Here is a 21,288-nt window from a genome sequence, read left to right on the forward strand (position 1 = left end):
ATTTTAATACCTTTACATCACTATGTAGACGGTCCCCCAGTACCATTTTTCAGTGTTATGATGTTGCAATAGTGAGACATATTCAGTACCCTATTCTGGAAGTATAAAGAAACTATACTGTGAATCTTGAATTTTTATCTTTTTGGGCCAGTGATTCTCTGTCCTCATGCTGAGCAGTAACAGCAATTGCAGCTCCCAGTCAGCCATGTGGGCATGAGCGTAAACAAACAGCCAACACTCTACAGGGTACTGTGTTGCCAGATGAATTTGCCCAGCTGTAAGGCTAATTAAGTATTCTGAGCACGTTTATGATAGGCTAGGCTAAGTGGTGATGTTCAGTAGGTTAATTGGGTTAAATGCATTTTCCACTTAAAGTATTTTATGTATTTATGTATTTGTTTATTTATTTTTGAGATGGAGTCTTGCTCTGTCACCCAGGCTGGAGTGCAGTGGCACGTTCTCAGCTCACTGCGACCTCTGCCTCTGGGTTCAAGTGATTCTCCTGCCTCAGCCTCCCAAGTAGCTAGGATTACAGGCATTTGCTGCCACATCCAATTGATTTTTCTATTTTTAGTAGAAACAGGGTTTAACCATGTTGGCCAGGCTTGTCTCTAAATCCTGACCTCTGATGATCCACCTGCCTTGACCTCCCAAACTGCTGGTACTACTGACATGAGCCACTGTGCCTGGTCCACTGAAAGTATTTTAAACTTAAAATGGGTTTATCAAGCTATAACTCTGTTGTAAGTCTAGGAGCATCTGTAGTTTAAAACTGTGGTGTACTTCTCAGACTTTCCGGTCAAGTAGTAATTTGAAAAGAAATAGGGGTTGGTTCAAAGCTGAGTTACAAGTCACTCTGCCGTGCTGGAGTAGGCAAACCACAACCCCAGCCAAGTCTGGCCCAATGCCTGTCTTTATAAATAAAGTTGGGTTTTTTTTTTTGTTTTTTGAGACAGTCTGTCTCCGTCACCAGGCACCAGGCTGGAGTACAGTGGCACGACCTTGGCTCACTGCAACCTCTGCCTCCCGGGTTCAAGCAATTCTCCTGCCTCAGCCTCCCGAGTAGCTGGGACTACAGGTGCACGCCACCATGCCCAGCTAATTTTTATATTTTTAGTAGAGACAACGTTTCACCATGTTGGCCAGGATGGCCTTGATCACTTGACCTCGCGATCTGTCCACCTCGGCCTCCCAAAGTGCTAGGATTACAGGCGTGAGCCACAGTGCCTGGCCCTAAATAAAGTTTTATTGGAACACAGACACACCTATTCATTTCTGTAATATCTGTGGCTATTTTTGCACTTCAGGGGCAGAGCTGAGTACATGCATCAAATACTGCATGGCCCACAAAGCCAAACATATTTATAATCTCCCCTTTAGAGAAAAGGTTTGCGGACTCTATTGGGTGGTATGGAGAAACGTAGCTGGTCAAGGTTTGCTTCTCTGCTTCGGATCAACCACAGCAAATTTTCTTCCTGATCAGCTTCTCTGACCACCCAGCACCATCTGTTTGTGTATTTAAACCCAACCAAATATTACTCTCTGTAAGAGATAATTAAGAAAGTGAAATCTGGAATTCCCACATAGATAGTAACAACCAGAAAATAATGAATGGGTGAAGTTTTAATTAACAGGGTAAACCATTAATGAAAATGAAGACTAGAATGAGGGTCGTCAGCACATTTTGAACAACAGGCCTGCTTATTATTTCCATAATAGAGTTATTCTTCTTCAAGCTTCTCTGACTTTATATTCCCTCCCCTTTCACTAAGGGAGTGTGGATGTGGCTAATTGGTCCCATAGTTGTGTGGTCCTGCCTCGTAAGAGTCTTGGCATAGCTGAGATAAAACCTCAGGTTTCTGCTGAACCTGGTGCACCCTGGGAATTTCACAGGAACCCTTTAGTGCCTGGGGTTACCAAACTGGCTGGAGAGCCAAATTCAGCTTACCAACTGTTTTTTTTTTGTTGTTTGTTTGTTTTTTTTAATAAAGAAAAGAGGTTTAATTGACTCACAGTTCTGCATGGATGAGGAAACCTCAGGAAACTTACAATCATGGTGGAAAGGGAAAAGGCACATCTTACATGGTGGCAGGGAAGAGAGAGCATGCAAGGGCAGGGAAAACTGCCTTATAAAACCATCAGATCTCATGAGAATGCACTCACTATCATGAGAACAGCATGGGAAAATCATCCCCCATACTACCGTTTTTATAAATAAAGTTTTATTGGAACACTGCCACACCCATTCTATGGCTTGTTTTTGTTTCACAACAGCAGAGTAGTTGTGGAAGTGACTCTGTGGCCTGCAAGCCTAAAACGTTGCTCTCTGACCCTTTACAGAAAAAGTTTGCTGACCTCTTGTGTTTTCTTGTTTTGATTTGAATGGGTAGATGAATGCTGATCCACCTCTTCTTTAGAGCACAAAAAGGACCTAGCTTAGGGGCCGGTTTTGCCTGCAGTGCTCCGTGACCCAAGAGATAGAAATTGGGGTACCATCTTGGCCCATCTTCTTTCTCCATTGTTTCTGAGGGCTCAGGAGAGAGATAGGCCCTTTGGCCTCTTGGGAGGTGATGTTGCTGGAGTGTGAATTCAGGTCAGAATCCTCAGCTCTGTTGCAGGGTCGTCCCCGCCTGCCCTCTCCCCTTTACCCACACCCCTGCCATTTGTTTCTTTTCACTCCCCTTCCCCAAAATGTTGGCAGTGAGTCAAATCCAGTAACACCTGCCACAGAGGCCCTGGCCGCAGCTAATGTATCTTCTGCTTTATTAATCACAACGAGTGAGTGATGAAGTTGCTGAGTACCACAGTGTTTTCGCTGAAGTAGCCCAGCCTTTCTCTCTTTTGCAAACAAATCATCCACAACACTTTTTCTTTGAAGAAAGAAATGGCTTCCTCCAGTGCTAGAGAAAAACCCATCTCTCCTCCGTGTGTCCTGGTCCTTGCTTCTTTCTCCATCCTCACATTCTCCGTTTCCACTCTCTCTGTTCTACCTGCTACTCCTCAAGTGCATCAAACACATTCTGCCCCAGGGCCTTTGCACTGCTGTTTCCTGGTAGATATTTTATTGGCCAGTGTGCTTCTTTATTGCCCACTAAGGTAAGTTATAGAAGAGGGTATTCCTGGCTTCCTCACTGCTGTATCCCTGATCCCTTGGTAGTTCCTGGTACAGAGGATGAGCTCAGTGAAGCCATGTTGGCTGCGGAACAGAGGGATGGGCCAGGGAGAGGCCCCAGATATGAAACCATTTTAAATCTGCTGATCTGTTCTTACTTCATCATGAGACAGACGATGAAACTAAAATGTAGAAAAGTTTTTAAATCCAAAGTCACATGACAAGTCAGTTCCAGAACCAGCCTTAGAATCTGGGTTCTTTACTTCACGAACCTCTGAATGTCAGAGGCCTTTGTGTTTTAATGGTGCTGACATTATTAAGTAGCATCCCAGGAAATTCTGGATCTCAAGTTGCTGTTTATTTTGGCAGTGGATGGATCACTTTAATGCCTTCCCTAAAAATGAACAGGACAAATCAGGATTGCTATTATATTTTAAATTATTAAAATGGTGATTCCGAGTGCTTTCCTTCTTGGCCATAGGGTTAGCTCTTGCCTGTTGAGGGCAGACTCTGGTGCTAGAACAGAGAACTGCTGCTTTAAGAAGAGATGCTTTGGACAGTGGGGGCGAAAAGTGGTTTTCCTGCTCTCAGACTCGCTCACCACATTCGACTTCACCTCTGCTCAATAAAATACGTGTGGGCTTTTCCCCACGTGCCAAGAATTCAGCAGACACCACTGGGTGTCTAACTCAATTCAGTTCTGACACTGTCTACCTGGAGACAGCGGCAGCTCCCACACACCAACGGCTCAGCCTCACGAGACTGCTTCTGCTTTAGACGGCAGTCACAACCCTCGAGTCATTTTACCTGCGCTTCTGAACAACTTGGTATAAATCAGTTCCCATGACCCCCTCCTTGGGCTCAATGAATTTGCTAGAGCTCAATGAATTCACAGAATTCAGGGAAATACTTTTACTTCCGTTTACCAATTTATTATAAAGGATATTACCAAGGATACAGGGCCGGGTGCCTTGGCTCACTCCTATGATCCCAGCACTTTGGGAAGCTGAGGTTGGGGGGGCACTTGAGTTCAGGAGTTCAAGACCAGCCTGGACAACATAATGAGACCCCCATCTCTACAGAAAAATAAACAAAATTAGCCGGGTGTGGTGGCGTGCACCTGTAGTCCCAGCTACTTGGGAGGCTGAGGTGGGAGCATGGTGAGCCCAGGAGGTAGAGATGGCCGTGAGCCAAGATGGCACCACTGCACTCGAGCCTGGGTGGCAGAGTGAGACCCCGTCTCAAAAACAAAAAAGGATACAGAGAAAGGGATGTGTAGGGCAAGGTATGGGGGAAGGGGTCCAGAGCTTCCACGCCCTCCCCAGGCGTGCTACCCTCCAGGAAACTTCAGCTATGGGGGAACTCCTGAAGCCCTGTCTTTTTGGGTTTCTATGGAGGCTTCATTACATAGGCATGACTGACTTCTTTCATTGGCCACTGGTGATCACTCAACCTCCAGCCCCGCTGTCCTCCCTGGAAGTTGGGGGCTGGGGCTTAAAGTCCCAACTCGCTCATCCTGTCTTGGTCTTTCTGGTGACCTGCCCCCATCCTGAAGCTACCTAGGTGCCCCCAGCCACCAGTCATCTCATCAACATGCAGAAGACCTTTCTGGGATGCCCGAGGTTCCGTGGGTTTCAGGAACTGTGTACCAGAAACCAAGGGCGGAGACCACATAGATGTTTTTTATTAGATCGCAAGAGGAAGGAGCCTGAGCGGCCAGGTTTTCGTTCCCTCTGCTCAGCATGTTATCACCTCTCTGGGCCTTAGTTTCCCCATTTGCTAGTAAGGGGATTGAGGGGACGAATCTATGGTGCTGGAGTTTTCCTGTGTGCCCCTCTCTGTGCGCCTGGCCTCTGCCCTGGCAGCCTGGTGTGGGGTAGAATGGGCCCTCTGCAGCTGCAGGAGGGGCCCTCGCCGACCCTGCCTGTCTCCTCTCTCCTCTGCAGGCACTGTATATGTTCTATGCCTTGGCCATAGTGTGCGATGACTTCTTTGTCCCGTCTCTAGAGAAGATCTGTGAGGTACGTGGAAGGGACTTGGGACGCCTTGGTGCAGGCTGGAGGGTTGGGGGTGATTGCAGACAGGTGGTTCATAAATGCCGGGCTGAGAAGGCAGGACTGACGTGGGGAGCATGCCGGTGGTAAAGACTGTCACACGGAGCCCTGAGTGTCTGCCCCATGGTGAAGCCTCGCCGGAAACCCTCACATTAGCCTTGGTGGATGGCAGCCTCTCCCAGAGGTTGGCAGAAGAAAACGCTCCTGGTGTGAGATCACTACCCGGAACCACTGGGTCCACAGCGGGCTGTCGGCGTGTGTGTCCAACCTGGCTAGGCACAAAGCCCAGGCAGACCAGCCAGCTGCAGTGGAGCATTGCCTGTCACCAGCTGCAGGTGGTGGGTGACAGGGGCCCACCCCTACCTCCCAGGGCGCCCGCCTGCTGCAGCGTCAGGGAATTCCCTTCTGTGCTGACCTTTGCACGCTGACGTTTTCTCCCCACAACTATTTTGCTATTTTTTCCCTTTCTTTCCTTAATTCTCCTCATATGCAAGACCCCAGCATATCTCTTTGCCCCACCTCACTCTTGGCTTCTAATCCAGGAGGAGATTGACTTCAGTTTGCAGCACCTCCTGTGTGCAGAGTGCCCAGGGCTTTGCCACCTTCATCCCCGTGAAACCTCCTGGGGGTCTGAGGCCATGCCATCATGGTGACATTGGCAGCTGGGAAGGCAGGTTGTTCGGGGCATGTGTTCCCTGGGCTCTCCCACTGTTCGGCCCAGCTCAGGGAGCTCCGTGTCCTGCCAGAGTCAGGACTGGCTGCTTTGGACCTGGGCCCCCCAAGCAGTGACCTGGCAAATGTGTGCAAAGGCCTCCCCTCACCCCACAGCCCCTCAGATGGAGCCACGTGCTCACCTCCATCCAGACACTTGTCAGTGAGAGAGCGGAGCCAGGGGAGGAGGGTGAGGAACAGAGTCTGGAAATGCCCACTGGGATGATGGTGTGGGAGGGTCCACCCAGGGCCCCTGTGGAGCATGCACTATGGGGAGTGGTTGTTAAAGGTGTTGCTGCTTCTTGGGAAGAATGTGGTCAGCTGATCCTTACTGAATACACACCTAGGACCCACCCACTAGGCTGAGAGCTTGAAGAGGCCATAGTAAAGGGTTGATGGGAGCCTGTGGAAGGTGGGTGACACAGTGTAGGGCCACACACATGGAGGTGACATGGACCCCATGGGATGCCTGTATCCCCATGTAGATCAGTGCTGTGCCCCCACCCCAGAGGTGAGCAAGGGTGATGGTCTTAGCCCTGTAGGTAAGACCAACGTCAGAGGCTCAGTAAGAGACATCAAAGGACAGGGAAACTGGAAAGAGGGGGGAGCATCTCTCTTGGGGGAAAAATCTGGGAAGGCTTTGTGGAGGAGGTGGCATTGGGTCCAGGTTTCAGAAGTGGGAAGGAGTTTAGCAAGCAGAGAGGGAAGAGAAGGGCATTCTGGGAGGAAGGAATGGCTCAGGCAAAGGCAGGGAGGAGGCAGGACAGGAGGCAGCATGGTTTGGGTTCTGCTGAAAGTTTCTGGAGATCCTTTGGGGGCAGAGTCTCTTCTGTGGGACCCTGCTTTTTGGCAGGATTAAGGTGGCTGAGCTTCCACCCTGGAGATCAGTGTTGTGCCCCCACCCCAGCCTCTGTCAAGCCCAGAGCTCTGACCCTTCTGAGGACTTTTCCAAGGCTGGCCAATCAGTGGGCTCCCTGGCGGCCCCAGAGCCCAGGCTGCTCAGGGATACTTTGGGAGGTGGGGCCGGTGGAGGTGAGCCTTGCCCTGAGGGGCCTCCAGATTAGGGTTCAGGCAGACTCTGAGTCTCCATGGTGTCTCCAAACATCCAAAGCCTCCAGCACTACTTTTCAGATCAGAGGATGGGCTCTGTGGCTGGAACATGGCCTGCACAGGCAGACGGGCCTCGATCAGGAGTTCCCACCCTGTCCCGTGCAGCTTAACCCTGGAACCAGTACCTCTGGGTCTTTGTGAGCAGCTGGATGCTGGGCTTGCCATGGAGAAGGCCTTCTGGAATGCAAGGCCCAGCTGCAGCCCGGGGCCCTCCAGGTCCACAATGCTGACATTCTCATAGAAGCCCCCAGTACCCAAAACTGGCATGGGAGGGGAGGGCCAATAGACTGATGTGTGCCTGTGGGGCACCACTCCATGCCAGGCCCTGTTCTAGGCACCAGGGAGGCAAAGATGGGATAGAACAGCTGTTGCCCTCATCATCCAGCAAGGGAAGGCAAGCGTGTGGCTCACAAACCCTCATGTGAAATTACGTTTCAATAACAGCAGACAGAACATATCAGGCCTCTAAGGGGAATGGCTAGCTCTGAGTAGATGCATAGAAAGACTTCATCGGGGAGGCATTATTCGGTCAGGGGCTTGAAGGACAAACAGAAAGGAGATGGGGAGGGGAAAGGGGCTCTGAGTTGAATGCCAGGTAGAGGGTGGGGGGCAGATGGCAGAGGGCAGACAGCATGTGCCCAGGAGTGAGAGGCTGTGGCCAGAGGAGGTTGGCTCCGGCTACAGCACTGCGCTCGTGCACACTACTTGACTGTGGAGTGTCCAGTGACATCCAGTGCCCCCACGGCACACCCTGAGGCTCTGTGGTCACTTCTGTTTCAGAGGCTGCATCTGAGTGAAGATGTGGCTGGAGCCACCTTCATGGCTGCAGGAAGCTCAACACCAGAGCTGTTTGCCTCTGTAATTGGTAAGAAATCCCCTCCAGCCCGAGGCACAGCATCTAAAGAGAGTCCGTTTGGTGCCCAGAGCAGTGGGGGCATTTGTCAGCTCTGAGCCTCACTTTTCTCATCTGTAAAATGGGAGAATTGGAGCAACAGAAAGTAGGCCAGTGGTTTCTTGGGGTAGAGTAGGTGATAAAAATATTCTAAAATTAGATTGTGGTTTTGGTTGCAGAATTCTGTGAATATACTAAAACCACCAAATTGTATATTTAAATGGGTGAATTTTACAGCATGTAAATTATATCTGAATCAAGCTGCTCAGTTAAAATGGGAAGATTGGAGTAGCTGCTCCCTGGTTCTGCCGCTGCTTCCACCATTCTCTCCCGCTCCATGAGGGTTCTGTTTGATAGTGAAACAACTCACCTCCCCATGAAAGGGGCACAGAGGAAGGGGCCGGCGTCTGTGTGTCTCCTTTCCAGGTGTGTTCATCACCCACGGGGACGTCGGGGTCGGCACCATCGTGGGCTCCGCCGTGTTCAACATCCTGTGCATAATCGGAGTGTGTGGGCTGTTTGCTGGGCAGGTCGGTGGTTCCCCCTCGGCCTGGCAGATGCAGGCCCTCAAGTGCAGGGGATGAGCCTCTATGACAAGAGGGTGGGGCAGCAGTGAGGACACCCAGAGGACACCCGAGCTGGATTCTCGATACATTTGGGGCCTGGTTTGACCTCCCCAACAGGGAGCATGAAGCTGGATTGTCATTCATACCCCCTTAGCTACCCTCAGAAACCAGGGGGGATGTTGAACTTGACCTCAGAGAGGCGAGCTCATGAGTGAGGCCCTGCCTCGCGGAGGGAGATGGAGGTGGGCAGCCGACTCTGCCTGAAGGTGCCAGGATCAGGTGGAGAGCGAGCCTCTGGCCTCTGCTGTGAAACACGTGCTGTTTTGACCTCAGAGGAACGGCAGGCAGCTTTGCCATGGTGCCATGGCTTGAGAACATTACTTGGTTTCATTCTGTTCCCCAAATATAAGGAAGAGTAAGTGTGGCCTGGCGTTGGGAGGAGGAGCTCTGTAGGTGTGCCCTGCACTGTGGGGGGAGGAGGTCTGGGCAGCTGTACCCCCTCCCCGCTCCCTGCCAATACCAGCTGACGACGAGGGCTCTGCCAGCAGGTGGTCCGTCTGACGTGGTGGGCCGTGTGCCGAGACTCCGTGTACTATACCATCTCTGTCATTGTGCTCATCGTGGTGAGTTGCCCCTCTGCCCCCAAGGTCGGGTTGGCTGGAACCCTGTGAAGGCACAGGACCCCTGCCCATCTCTGCCCTGGCACTGTGACCAGAGAGGACTCAGCACCCAATAGTGGGGGTGTGCCAACTACTCACTGTGGTCACAATGACCAGCCCCCCACCCCAGCACTGTGCCTCCATTCCCCCAAAACCTCAGGCCTGGCGCCTTGGTGGTGGAGCAAATCCAGGGGCCATCTTGAAGACAAAAAGGCCTCGGAAGCAGGCACTCCATGCCCGTGCAGTTCAGCTTGGGTGCTTTGCTCATCATGGGCCCTTTTGCTACCCATGTAAGCCCTGCTTAGTCTTTGGTGGACTTGGTTTTAAAATGCAGAGTTTCTGGTTCCACTGCCCATAGGGCAGGAAAGAGAGCAGGCCAGCTTGGGGCAGGCAGAGGGAGCAGCTGGGAGCAAGGGAGGAGCCAGGAGGAGAGGAAGGAGAGGAGAGGAGATCACAAGGGGGCCCTGGACCTGTTGGAGTTGTGTGGGGTGTCCCCACTGGGCCCCAAAGGCTGGGGTGACATGATGGCACTTGATAGTGAGGTGGGTGACAGACACAGCCAAGAAGCATGCATTCACAGGGAGCATTTCAAACCAAAAGAATTTTGAAGCGGGGGAGAGGGGCACACTCAGACTTCAGGGGTGGAATGTGCCCTTGGGAGACAGCTCTTAACTGGACCTACAGCCAACTTTATATAGGCAGTCATGTCCCTATATTAGTTCCCTACTGCTGCATAACAAATTTCCCCAAAACTCAGCAGTTTAAGACAAAGATTTATTTTCTCCTGCTTCCTGTGAGAGAGAATACAGCTAGTGCTCCACTTACGACCTCGATTGGTTCCGACAGACCGGTTGTAACATGATTTGGTCGTAAGTTGAGTAGGCTATATGCACGTGGAGATGGTAGTGCTGCTGGAAGCTGGTCCGCACTGTCGTACACCCAGCTGGGCAACTTTTGCACTGTCAGACGCGGAGCAGTCGTGGCTAGCGATTGTGGTCGTAAAGTCGAATGATCGTAAGTTGCATAGGTCGTAAGTCGATCAATGCCTGTAAATCTTGGTCTTAAACTGCTGAGAAACCAGCCAGGAGTGGTATAGCTGGGTCCCAGGCCAGGTCCTCTGCCAGGCTGTAGTTACAGTGTCAGCCAGGGTAGGATCGTGGCAGAGCTCGGCAGGCGGGGCTGAGCTTGCTGGGTGACTCACGTGGCTGTGGGCAGGACTCAGGGCACTGACTGTTCCACAGGGCAGCTCTCAGCTGGGTGGTGGGCTTCCCTCGGAGTGAGGGCCAGAGGCACCAAGATGGAAGCCACAGCCTTTTCCTAACCTGCTCTCAGGAGCGTTACCTGCCGTGTGTGCCATATATTGTTTATTCTAAGCAAGTCACCAGGGGCAGCCCACACTCTAGGGAAGCATGAATGTCAGGCAGTGGGAGCATGGGGACCCCCCTGCAGGCTACCTACCACAGCCCCAAGAAATAGAACTTACAGATATAACAATCTACGGATACATGATTTCAAAAAGGTCAACATATGCCCTAACTATAATATAAAGGAGAAATAAATGTAATTTATAATGGAAAAATATATCTTTTAGTATGTAAATGTTTTGGCACGGAGATGCTAGGAGATCCAATGAAGGGATTGGTTCCCTCCCACAAAAACAATCTCTGAGCTTATCTAGTACAAATGCAGACTGATGCCTGTGTGTTGGGCTGGCACCCCATGGGTGGTGCCGATGGTGATCATGTGATTTTCCACAATAAATGACTCCTGATAAAATTCCTGACAGAGCAAAGTATAATCATTCCTTAATTTGCATGACAGTTACCTTACTAGAAAATTAAGGATTCGCTAAAATCATGTAAAAATACTTTGATTTAAGGCCTGGTGCTGTGGCTCAACGCCTGTAATCCCAGCACTTTGGGAGGCCGAGGCAGGCGGATCATGAGGTCAAGAGATCAAGACCATCCTGGCCAACATGGTGAAACCCCGTCTCTACTAAAAAATACAAAAGCTAGCTGGGCGTGGTGGCGCACGCCGATAGTCCCAGCTACTTGGAAGGCTGAGGCAGGAGAATTGCTTGAACCTGGGAGGCAGAGGTGGCAGTGAGCCGAGATCGTGCCACTGCACTCCAGCCTGGCACCTGACAACAGAGTGAGACTCTGTCTCAAAAAAATAAATAAATAAAATGCTTTGATTTATAAAATGAAGTGAAGGCCAGGTGTGGTGGCTCACACCTGTAATCCCAGCACTTTGGGAGGCTGAGGCAGGCAAATCACTTGAGGTCAAGAGTTTGAGATCAGCCTGGCCAATATGGTGAAATCCCATCTCTACTAAAAGTACAAAAACTAGCCAGGTGTGGTGGTGTGTGCCTATAATTCCAGCTACTTCGGAGGCTGAGACAGGAGAATCCCTTGAACCTGGGAGATGGAGGTTGCCATGAGCCAAAATCACGCCAGTGCACTTCAGCCTGGGTGACAGAGTGAGACTACATCTCAAAAACAAACAAACAAAAGATACACACTCCAACACACATTTGCACACCATACATACACACACCCTGCATACACACACACACATACACACACACACACACACAGAGCTATCTTTTCAGTCTCTGAGATTTCTTGATTATAGTGACTCTGTTCCATGAATGAAGGGAGGCTTCTGCCAGGTTAGCCCCAGCAGGTACGTAGACTGTTATAAAGCACAGGCCATATGTCTGGGATGGCCACGCTAAGCTGGGGCCATGTGTTACAGCACCCTGCTGGCCTAGGATCCACTAAGGAAAGGCCTGTAAGTGAGCAGCTCAGAAATGGTTTCATAACACACATAACAAGGCCAGTATAAGTTGGCTCTGGGTCCCTGGGTGTCTGTGCTTGTTTTTGTTTTGAAATAAATATGTCCCAGCCACCTCAACTCTGTTTCTTTTGTCTTCCAGTTCATATATGATGAACAAATTGTGTGGTAAGTGTCTTAAGTTTATTTTTCATTGTTCTTTTTTGTTGTTGTTGCCAGTATCCTTATTTGTTGGGTTCCCTGAATTTTTTAAAAAATTATTTTTATAAACTTAACCTTATTAATTTGTGAAAGTAAAAAAAGATATCATCCTAAGAAATCATGCCTTTCTTTATCCTGTCAAAGTGAGAAAAGTTGTTTCCCTTTATAGTACCATATCTGATAGATATCATGATATATTATAAAGCTAAAATTGTGAAAACAGTATGGTATTTTTCACAGGGATAAGCATAAGCCAATATGGAATGCAGTAATTGGCCTATTTCTGGAATAGGGGACATTGCAGAGATGTCATGATAAGGCAGTGAGTTAGGAATGGTGTCTTGAATGCTGCAGGGACAACTGGGAATTCACACAGACCAACACAACATCAGATCCCTACCTCACACCTTACACAAGGGTAAACTCCAGGTGATTTAAAGATATTACTGTAAAAATGATACTTTTTAGAAAATGTCAAAGAAAATATAGGGACTTATCTTTAAGATACTGAGTTAGGAATTGATTTCTTAATTAAGATACATAGCCAGGCATGGTGGTTCACATCTGTAATTCTAGCTACTAAGGAGACTGAGGTAGGAAGATGGCTTGAGCTCAGGAGTTTGAGACCAGCCTGAGCAACATAGTGAGACCCCATGCCCCAAAAAAGATACATAAATCGCAAACTTCTGAGGAACAGGTTGGTATTTCCACTCTATTTGATAGCATGGGAATGCATTTTACAGTCATAAATCATGAAAATTTTCTTTTGATTGCCAACAATTCAGAATCTGCATCCTGTTTTTTGGTTTTGGTTTTGGTTTTGGTTTTTTTTGAGACTCAGTCTCACTCTGTCACCCAGGCTGGAGTACAGTGGTGCCATCTTGGCTCACTGCAACCTCCGCCTCCTGGGTTCAAGTGATTCATGTGCCTCAGCCTCCCAAGTAGCTGGGGCTACAGATGTGTGCCACCACACCTGGATAATGTTTTAGTTTTTTGTAGAGACAGGGTTTCACCATGTTGACCAGGCTGGTGTCGAACTCCTGGGCTCAAGTGACCCACCTGCCTTGCCCTCCCAAAGTGCTTGGATTATAGGCTGTATCCTGTATGATTATTTATGGAAATAGAGTCAGACGATCAGACCAAGGGCATCAGCCACCTGCCCTGAGCAGCTGTGTGCTGTAGGCCCAGAGAAACCTAGTTCTGGTCCTATCCTGGTCTCCAACCCGCTGTGTTGCCCCAGGAAGGCCTCTGAACTCCTGGGTCTCATTTTTGTCATCTGTAGACAGGGTTGGGATGGCAACAGTGGTTCCAGGAGCTGGAGGTCAGCAAAGGGAAGAGCTCCCCAAACAACTGTAGCCCATGCTGGGCACATAGGGGGCTTTGGTTCATACATGTCAAGTGAATGAATGAACTAAAGCTCGTATGCTCCCTCAGGGGCTTATGGTCAGAGCTACGAAAATCCCCACTGCTCATGGGATTGGGTGGAGTGCACCAGAGGGTAGTAGTGGTGCATCCCAGGAAGACCCAAACACTTCCATGCCCAGCATAAGGTCCAGGAGGCTCCTGTACCACCTGCCGTGTATTCGCTCAGCTCTCAGGCCCCACTTGTGGGAATCAGGCCCCTTTCCACCCACACCCACAGCTTCTCTGGTTCCTGCCCAGAATCTTGGGTGACCGCAGGGTCTCTTGGGGTCGAGTCTGTATGACTTCAGGCCACTAACCTCCATGAATCCTGGGATATGGTGGTCCTAGTCCCTCTTTTTTCTAGGAAGTCGGGGGAACCCCACCTCTGTCCTGCAGACCTCTCTAGTTGAGAAAAGACCCCTCAGCTTTTCTTGCTTGATCACTGAGAGGGCTGCTGGTGGCAAGACAGCTACAGGCTGAGGGGTTCTGTCATGCGCCCAGGTTCTGGGCCTGGCACTTGGGGTGGGGGAGGTAAAGACATCCCACCCTCCTCCACTCCCGGACCCCTCAGTCCCTGCCTTCACCTGCCCCGGGCCCCAAGCTCTAATTGCAATCTCCTTTCTCTCTTTGAGGTGGGAAGGCCTGGTGCTCATCATCTTGTATGTGTTTTATATTCTGATCATGAAGTAAGTGCCCTTTCTCCTCCCCGGGGCTGCCGACGCCTTGCCCCCCTGCCTGCTCTAGCTTTTTGTGACAGCAGGGAGAAAAACATCTGTCAGAACTTTGTCCTTTTAGGCTAGCCCCAGCTGTCCGGTGGACAGCCTGTGGGGGGGATGGCTGGAGTAGGGGAGGGCTGTCAGATGCTGTTTCAGGGTGCCGTCCACACCGAGGCAAGGGGAATCACGCTGGTGGCTGATGTGTGGACCACAAGGCTGTTCCCCAAACAAGGAGCATGCAGGGAGCTCCTTCCTGCCCTGGGGAACCACTCACTTTTGTTGTCTCTAGAAGCCTTCTGATAATTTAATACCACTCTTTCCAAAAAACCAGGCAGGTTGACCTCTGCCCCAGGCTTCATAAAATGCCACTTCTCAGGGCCACTGCTTTGCACAACTGCAGCACCACTGATGGTCCTGGGGATGCAAACTCAGGCTATGCAACCTTGAGCCCCTCCAGAAGCCACCCAGGTCAGAACCATCTCAAAACTACCCGTGAGGAATACTATGCAGCCAGAAAAAGGAATAATGTTCTGACAGGCTGCAACATGGGTGAAACTGGAAAACATTACGCTAAGTGAAAGAAGCCAGTCACAAAAGGACAAATATTGTCTGATTCCAGTTACATGAGGGATCTAGAAGAGCCAGATTCATTGAGGTAGATCAGAGGTCAGTGCAGGCGTCTGGGGAGCAAGGAAGACGGAGTTAATAATTAATGGGAGCAGTGTTGCTGTTTGGGATGATACAAATGTTTTGGGAACTGTGGTGATGGCTGTAGAACAATGTGAGTGTAATTAATGCCACTGTATGGTACACTTAAAAAGGGAAAGTACTCTGAATGGTAAATTTTATGACATATATATTTTTTCCCACCACACACACGCACGCACGCACGCACACACACACGCGCGCACACACACACACACACACCCCTACTCACGAGCTGAGCCACATTCAGGTTTATCTTCCTCTTCGTACCTCGATAGGTAATTAAAAAGAAAGACAACACTCTGGGTTTTATGAGGATATAAATCCCACATTTACATAAAACATATATAATGTTTTATAAAAACAGGTGATAAACTGTCAGTCTGCAAAAGCATTGTCCTTAAATGATCTGCACTCTGAGTGCCTTTCAGCGAGGAGCTGGCCTGAGGTTCTTTGAGATGGAGAGACTCTTCCCTCAGGGGCGATGGCAGTGCTGGCTGTGAGTGGTGCAGGGGGTGCCCGTGAGCAGCCCGGGAGCAAGATGTGCTGCTGAAGCAGAGAGGACAGGCCTAGTAATGCCCTCTGTGAGCCTGGTAATGCCCCCTGTGGGCCTGGTAATGCCCCCTGTGAGCCTGTCCCCGAGGTGAGGCTGAGCTTCCTTTATTAGGACAGGCTCCAGTAAGTAGGCCTCAGTCATTTTCTTGGGTGAAAGGGCTCTTATGCCCCCAGGAAGTCCACCACCAGCTCAATAGGAGCAGGTGTCCCCAGACATTCCCAGGTCCCTATCAGGAAACTGTCAGCCCAGTTGAAAAGGCGAGGCTCCTCACCTCCCCTGCCACCCGCCACTCCTTCGCTGTGCTGATGCGCGCAGGGATGGGGTGCGATGGCCCCCTGCCCAATCGGTGGGACTCCTCTCCATTGCCCTGACCTCCTGCCTCCCCTCACTTCCAGGTACAATGTGAAGATGCAAGCCTTTTTTACGATCAAACAAAAGAGCATTGCAAATGGCAACCCGGTCAACAGTGAGCTGGAGGCTGGTAATGATTTCTATGACGGTAGCTATGATGACCCCTCCGTGCCATTGCTGGGGCAAGGTAAGGCTGAGCAGACAGGAGTGTGCAGAAATGTGTCCTGGAAGCCACTCTCTCCTTCTCTTTTGTGTACACACACACAGACACACACACACACATATACACACACACACACACACCCTCTCACAAAGTTCCCCTCTAAATTGTCACCCTCTTACCTCTGACCACAGGTGCCCTAAGTGAGGAGGGAGTGTCAGTTTGGGACATGGGGTTTGCTTAGGTGGGAAGGGATGGAGGGGAAGTACAGCAGAAAAGCACAGCCACGTTCCTGGGAGTTTTCCCACGCTTCCTGAGGAAGGCACAAGGTCTGTTTGGCTCTTCAGAGTGCAGTAGTGTCCCTGACCCATGTAAGAGCCCATGACAGGCAGCTGAGGGGCTGGGGTGGCAGAGCCAGCCTGGGCCTTCTGCAGCTTCTCAAATGCCAGACCCAGTTCTGGATGGAGAATGACTCTGGGCAAAGCACCAGGTTCTGGGGCTGGGAACCATCACCCAGAGGAAGGACAAAGCCAGGAAAGGCAGACACGAAGCTGAGCAGGCACCCCAAAGCCAGCCCCTGAGAGCCCTGCCAGAGAGCCCGCTCCCCTGGGCAGCAGCCTCGTCTCCTCCGCCTCGTCTCCTCCGCGGCTCTTCAGCCTCCTTGTCCGGGAAGTGGGGGTCTGGGCCTCCAGAGCCTCTTCCTGTCATGTCTTAGCGAATTCTCTAAGTCACCTGGGTCTGACTGATGACTTCCTTGGAAACATGAATAATCCAAGGCCAGTGACCAGGTGGCTTCCTTTGTGGGGGCAGCTGCCTGGTTGGAGAGAGAGTTCACGCTAGCCCAGACCAGTGGGAGAGCCTGGGCGGTTCTTGCCATCACTATGGACAAACAGGTCTGAGCTCCACCCATGGTGCTGGGCGAGGCCTTCAGCAGACGAGCGCCTTGCACTGGTGTCCCAGGGGTCTTTCCCCATCATTCCCCACGGCCTGCAGCTAATCTCATCGTCTTTCAGGTGAACTCTTTTGTGATGTCAGTGGTGGGGCCAGGTGGCCTCAGATGTGTCTGGAGCCAGAATCTGTATTTCTGGGCCCCTTCTGCAGTCATCATCCTGTGGCCAATGAAACAGGGGTTTCCTCCCATGAACATTTTGGGAGTCTGTTCTGCCCTGTCTTAGGTAACCCCCAAGAGGAAGGGGTCTCTCCCTCTAGAAGGAAGAAGCCTGCTGGGGTGGCGGGGTGCGGTCCAGGCCACAGCCTGGCTGCCAAGGCCCACCCACGCGGGGCAGAGCTGAGGAGCTGATGGGTATGGAGTTTGGTTCGCATGTCGTGTTTCATAAATGCCAAGCAGCCTACCCCAGGGGAAGCCAGTTTCCAGGACAACCTCAGAAGGGGAAGGAGCCATGTGGGCTGCTGTGGCGGATTTTAGCTCCACGGACGCAGTGGCCCCGAGACATCCATCACTGGTCCCCACACACAGGCTGGCAGGACTGAGGCTGGTTGCTGCCCTGTCCTATATGTGGTGCTCCTGGGTCCTCTGGGCCTTCGTGGCAAAGAAGAGAAGTACCGTGTGCTGAGTCACTCAGTCCAGCGGGAGATGCTCACCTGAGAGCCACCTACCACCCTGTGGCTGACCAAGGAGACCTCCCAGGACCCTGCGGGAAGCACTCCTCATTCGTGGCCCGGGAGCCTCAGCTCCTCACCCTCCCAGCAACCCAAGCTCCCCAGAGGCCACCGCCCACGCGGTACCTTTTCTGGCACTGCTGTGCCTGTCTCCGTCACTCTTGTGCCTGTGACAGTGGGACTCCCCTGGAAGTTTATTTTCTCCCTAATATCTTTAAGTCTAGGACATTTTCTAGAAAACTGGAAGAATGGACATGGGACTGCCCCCAAGCACTGGGGAAGGAGGGAGAATCCCGTCTTCCTGCAGCTTTTATTGGAGGGAATGCATTTAGATAAGGGCCAAGGGAGAAAACAGTCCCCAGAGAGTGCAGAGGGAAGTGGGGTGCAGGTCTGGACACCTGGAATCAGAGATGGGGGAGACCTGGAGAGGCAGATGTGGGGATTTCTTCGCTCCACTTTTTACTGCCTCTCTGATAAGAGGCTCCCAGAGGGCCACACGAGGGTCTCTACTCTTCACTGTCCCCTATGTAGACATGACTGAACAGGAGGAAGGAGCCCCGGTAACACTCCGGCTGGGACTGGGGAGGCCGGGACTGGGGAGGCCAGGGCCTGGGGGCTTTTCCTTTCCTAAGGGTGCTGCCATGGAACCTTCTGGCTGGAGATGACAACGGAGTTTTCCTCTCCGTGCCTAGCTGCAGGCAGGTCACCGTGTGGCCACCCCACCAAAAGGAAGACATGGGTTGCTGGCTGGGAGATCCTCTAAGAGCACACACTCTCTCTCAGGCCTGATCAAGCTGTTCTCAGTTGTTGTATTTTCCTCCAACTTCTTTACAGGAAAGGTGGGGAGAAAGCCTTTTTCCCACCACACTGATAAAAGGCCTTTGGGTACTGAAACATTCTTAAAGGCTACGTGGCTCAGCTCGCCAAAGCAGCCTCCTGCTGGTGCTCAGGTGGCCTTGCACACGGCCTGACAGCCAGGGCCACCTGCCTCCGGCCTCACCTGGGAGGCTCACTGTGGACCTTCCGGGCTGCCCCGGCCCTGGGCACGGCCTTGGTTTGGAGTGGGGAGAGTTGGGTGATGCCCGGCCTTGGGCTGAACTGCCAGGAGAATGTGCTGTCGTTGGGTTCTTGTCTGGGCAGCCACTCCAGGCATGGGCACACTACCTTGTCCTGCCGTTGGTCAGCGGGCACCAGGATGAGGCGTCCTGAGGGCCAGGCATCCTGGGGAAGGAGGGAGAATCCCATCTTCCTGTAGCTTTTATCAGAGTGAATGCATTTAGATAAGGGCCAAAGGAGGAAGCTCCCTAGAGAGTACGTAAGGACGTGTGGGCACAGGCCTAGACTCCTGGACTCGTGTCTACAGACGCCAGGCTCCCTCCCTCTGAGCCCAGTTGCTCCCCAGCAGTACCTGGCATGCGGCTGGTTCTGTAGGCTGGAGCCCAGAGCCTGCAGTTGCTGTGGGTTCCACCTCCTGCCAGGATGGAGGCTCCTGAGCAGAGAGGGATTCGAGCTTTTCAGCATCAGTGAGGGGTTGAGGGCGTGAGCTGTGGGGGCACTCCTGCTCCTCAGAGTGGAAGCAGAGCCATCGAATCAGCCAGGACAGGAGCCATCCCAGAGGCCAGAGGCCCCGAGCATTGAAGCTCCCCATAGAAGGAGCCTGCTACTAACACCCTCCTCCACATTACCCCGGGCGTCTTCGCCGCCACCAAGAGCGCTGCCCATGACTCTCGGCACCCACCGCACGCTGATCGTCTCTGGCAATCTCTGTTGGCCTTTGTCTCCTTAACTCTCTTCCTCTTCTAAATTGTAAGTAGTCAGCTTTCATCCACGTGATAACACCTGCATTTCGAGCAAAACAACCAACCTAAGCCTGGCCCACCGATGCGCCATGAGCCTCATTAGAGGTTCGCGGCCGTCTCTGACGAATGCATGTTCTCCTGGCTTTGTTTTCTAACCCACACGCCTCCTGTCTGCTGAGCCTTGCCTGTTTGGTGAGGAGTGTGTGTGTCTGTGTGCCTTTGTGCATTTTTGTGCTATTAACTCTTGCACGGGTTTGCTCAACGGACTGATTCCCTGGTTACCCTATAGCCCATAATGGACGCTCACCGGGAGCTGGTAACCAGTGCAGAGGAACAGGCATAGCCATTTTTACAGCCCTTTGGAAGGGAACACTCTGCCTGCGTCTGCATGCTGTGTTCATGAGTGGTTTTGTAACTAGACTCTCCTAGGGATCGGAGTCAAATGTCAAATCCCCAAGGATACCGGCACAGTGCAGGTTTATGAAGATGGCAAGGAAGAGGTCTGGAGACAAGGAGTTTTGTTCCTCCCCCTTGTGAGGGGAAGGAAAGGGTCAGAGAGACCAGCCTCCCCCTGGAGAGTATCAGGCTTTATAAAGTCACTGCACTGAGCCTGCAGCTCACCATGCATCCTCAAACAAGCAGGCTCCTCTCCTGAGTCTCAGTTGCCTGTCTAAGGCCCATGATCTACATCTCTGACCTTACCACTTGCCCTATAAAGAACAAAGTTGCAAACATCCTCTCCTGCAGACCAGAGCAGGTGGCCTCGCAGGAAGTTCAGAGGCAGTGTCTGCTGCTCTGCAGCATTTTCCCCACCCTGGGGACCTTGTCGATTTGCAAAAATTCATCTGAGCCTCTATAAACGGAGGAAAGAAAGGTCCCCTCATAATCACGGGTGAAAAGTGATAGGCCTCTGTCTGTATTGTAGGTGGGCTTCGCTGGTAAGGCTTAGATGAGGAACGGAAAGACCCTTGTAATTAGCCAAGACTGGGCCCCAGAAGAGAGGGAGAAGAGCATCAATTGCTCATGAGTGGTCCTGGAGCAAGGGGACCCACTGGGCTTCACATGCTAGGTCAGCAGGTGTTTCAAAGCCAGTGACCCACTTTGCCTGACGTGAGGAGTTGAAGCCAGGCATCCAGACTTCCAGGTGGCTGCCAGCCGCCAGGACCACAGCCTAGGGAAGCTCACCAGGCAAGGGGAAGTCAGTGAACCCAGCACTTGGGTGTCCTCAGAGAGACCAGCACTAATCATGGCGTTGTGCTCAATAGTGAAGGAGAAACCACAGTATGGCAAAAGCCCCGTGGTGATGGTGGACGAGATCATGAGCTCCAGCCCTCCCAAGTTCACCTTCCCAGAAGCAGGCTTACGAATCATGATCACCAACAAGTTTGGGCCCAGGACCCGACTACGGATGGCCAGCAGAATCATCATTAATGAGGTAAGTTTGCTTGAAGGACGGTAAAAGTGAGCAGTTGTAGATACAGGAGGGCCTGGCTCGTTAGGGCTCTTCCTGGCGCCATTGATCACTGCACCTGTTTAAGGAAGGATGCCCTGGGGCCTCTGGAAGCCTGCCCATCACCCCCAGGCAGCAAAGTATCCTTTGAGAAGATATGTTAAAGCTTACAGCAATCGAATACCCTGGCTGAGCTGTTTCACTAAGTATTTTGTCAGGCACTAGAGTGGAACTAATTGGAGAAGGGCCAGTCGGAAGCATGGATTGGTTCTTTAAAATGTTGTTTAGGGTAAAACAGAAAAGGTGAGTTCACACCTGTTCTCTGTGGACAGAACTCCAGGAGGAAACCTAAGACACTAATGAGCAACAGTGACCTCTGGGGCTTCCTTTTCTTTTTCTCTCTCTCTCTGTCTTTTTTTTTTTTTT

General features: G+C 51.4%; 1 protein-coding gene across 3 annotated transcripts in view; it reads left to right on the forward strand.

The window, feature by feature from the left end:
* Positions 1 to 21,288, forward strand: part of SLC24A4 (solute carrier family 24 member 4) — a 170,290-nt gene that overhangs the window by 105,574 nt on the left and 43,428 nt on the right. Inside the window, exons 4-11 of one of the 3 annotated variants that reach the window (XM_017546968.2) lie at positions 5,059 to 5,133; positions 7,768 to 7,852; positions 8,306 to 8,409; positions 8,994 to 9,068; positions 12,043 to 12,068; positions 14,138 to 14,191; positions 15,878 to 16,020; positions 20,678 to 20,847. In XM_017546968.2, coding sequence (XP_017402457.1) covers positions 5,059 to 5,133; positions 7,768 to 7,852; positions 8,306 to 8,409; positions 8,994 to 9,068; positions 12,043 to 12,068; positions 14,138 to 14,191; positions 15,878 to 16,020; positions 20,678 to 20,847 — 732 coding nt within the window. The remainder of the gene's footprint in view (positions 1 to 5,058; positions 5,134 to 7,767; positions 7,853 to 8,305; positions 8,410 to 8,993; positions 9,069 to 12,042; positions 12,069 to 14,137; positions 14,192 to 15,877; positions 16,021 to 20,677; positions 20,848 to 21,288) is intronic. The other 2 variants (XM_017546969.2, XM_037745165.1) reach the window with 2 other exon arrangements.

The sequence above is a fragment of the Cebus imitator genome, unplaced genomic scaffold, assembly GCF_001604975.1.
Source record: "Cebus imitator isolate Cc_AM_T3 unplaced genomic scaffold, Cebus_imitator-1.0 Scaffold193, whole genome shotgun sequence".
Lineage (NCBI taxonomy): Eukaryota > Metazoa > Chordata > Mammalia > Primates > Cebidae > Cebus > Cebus imitator.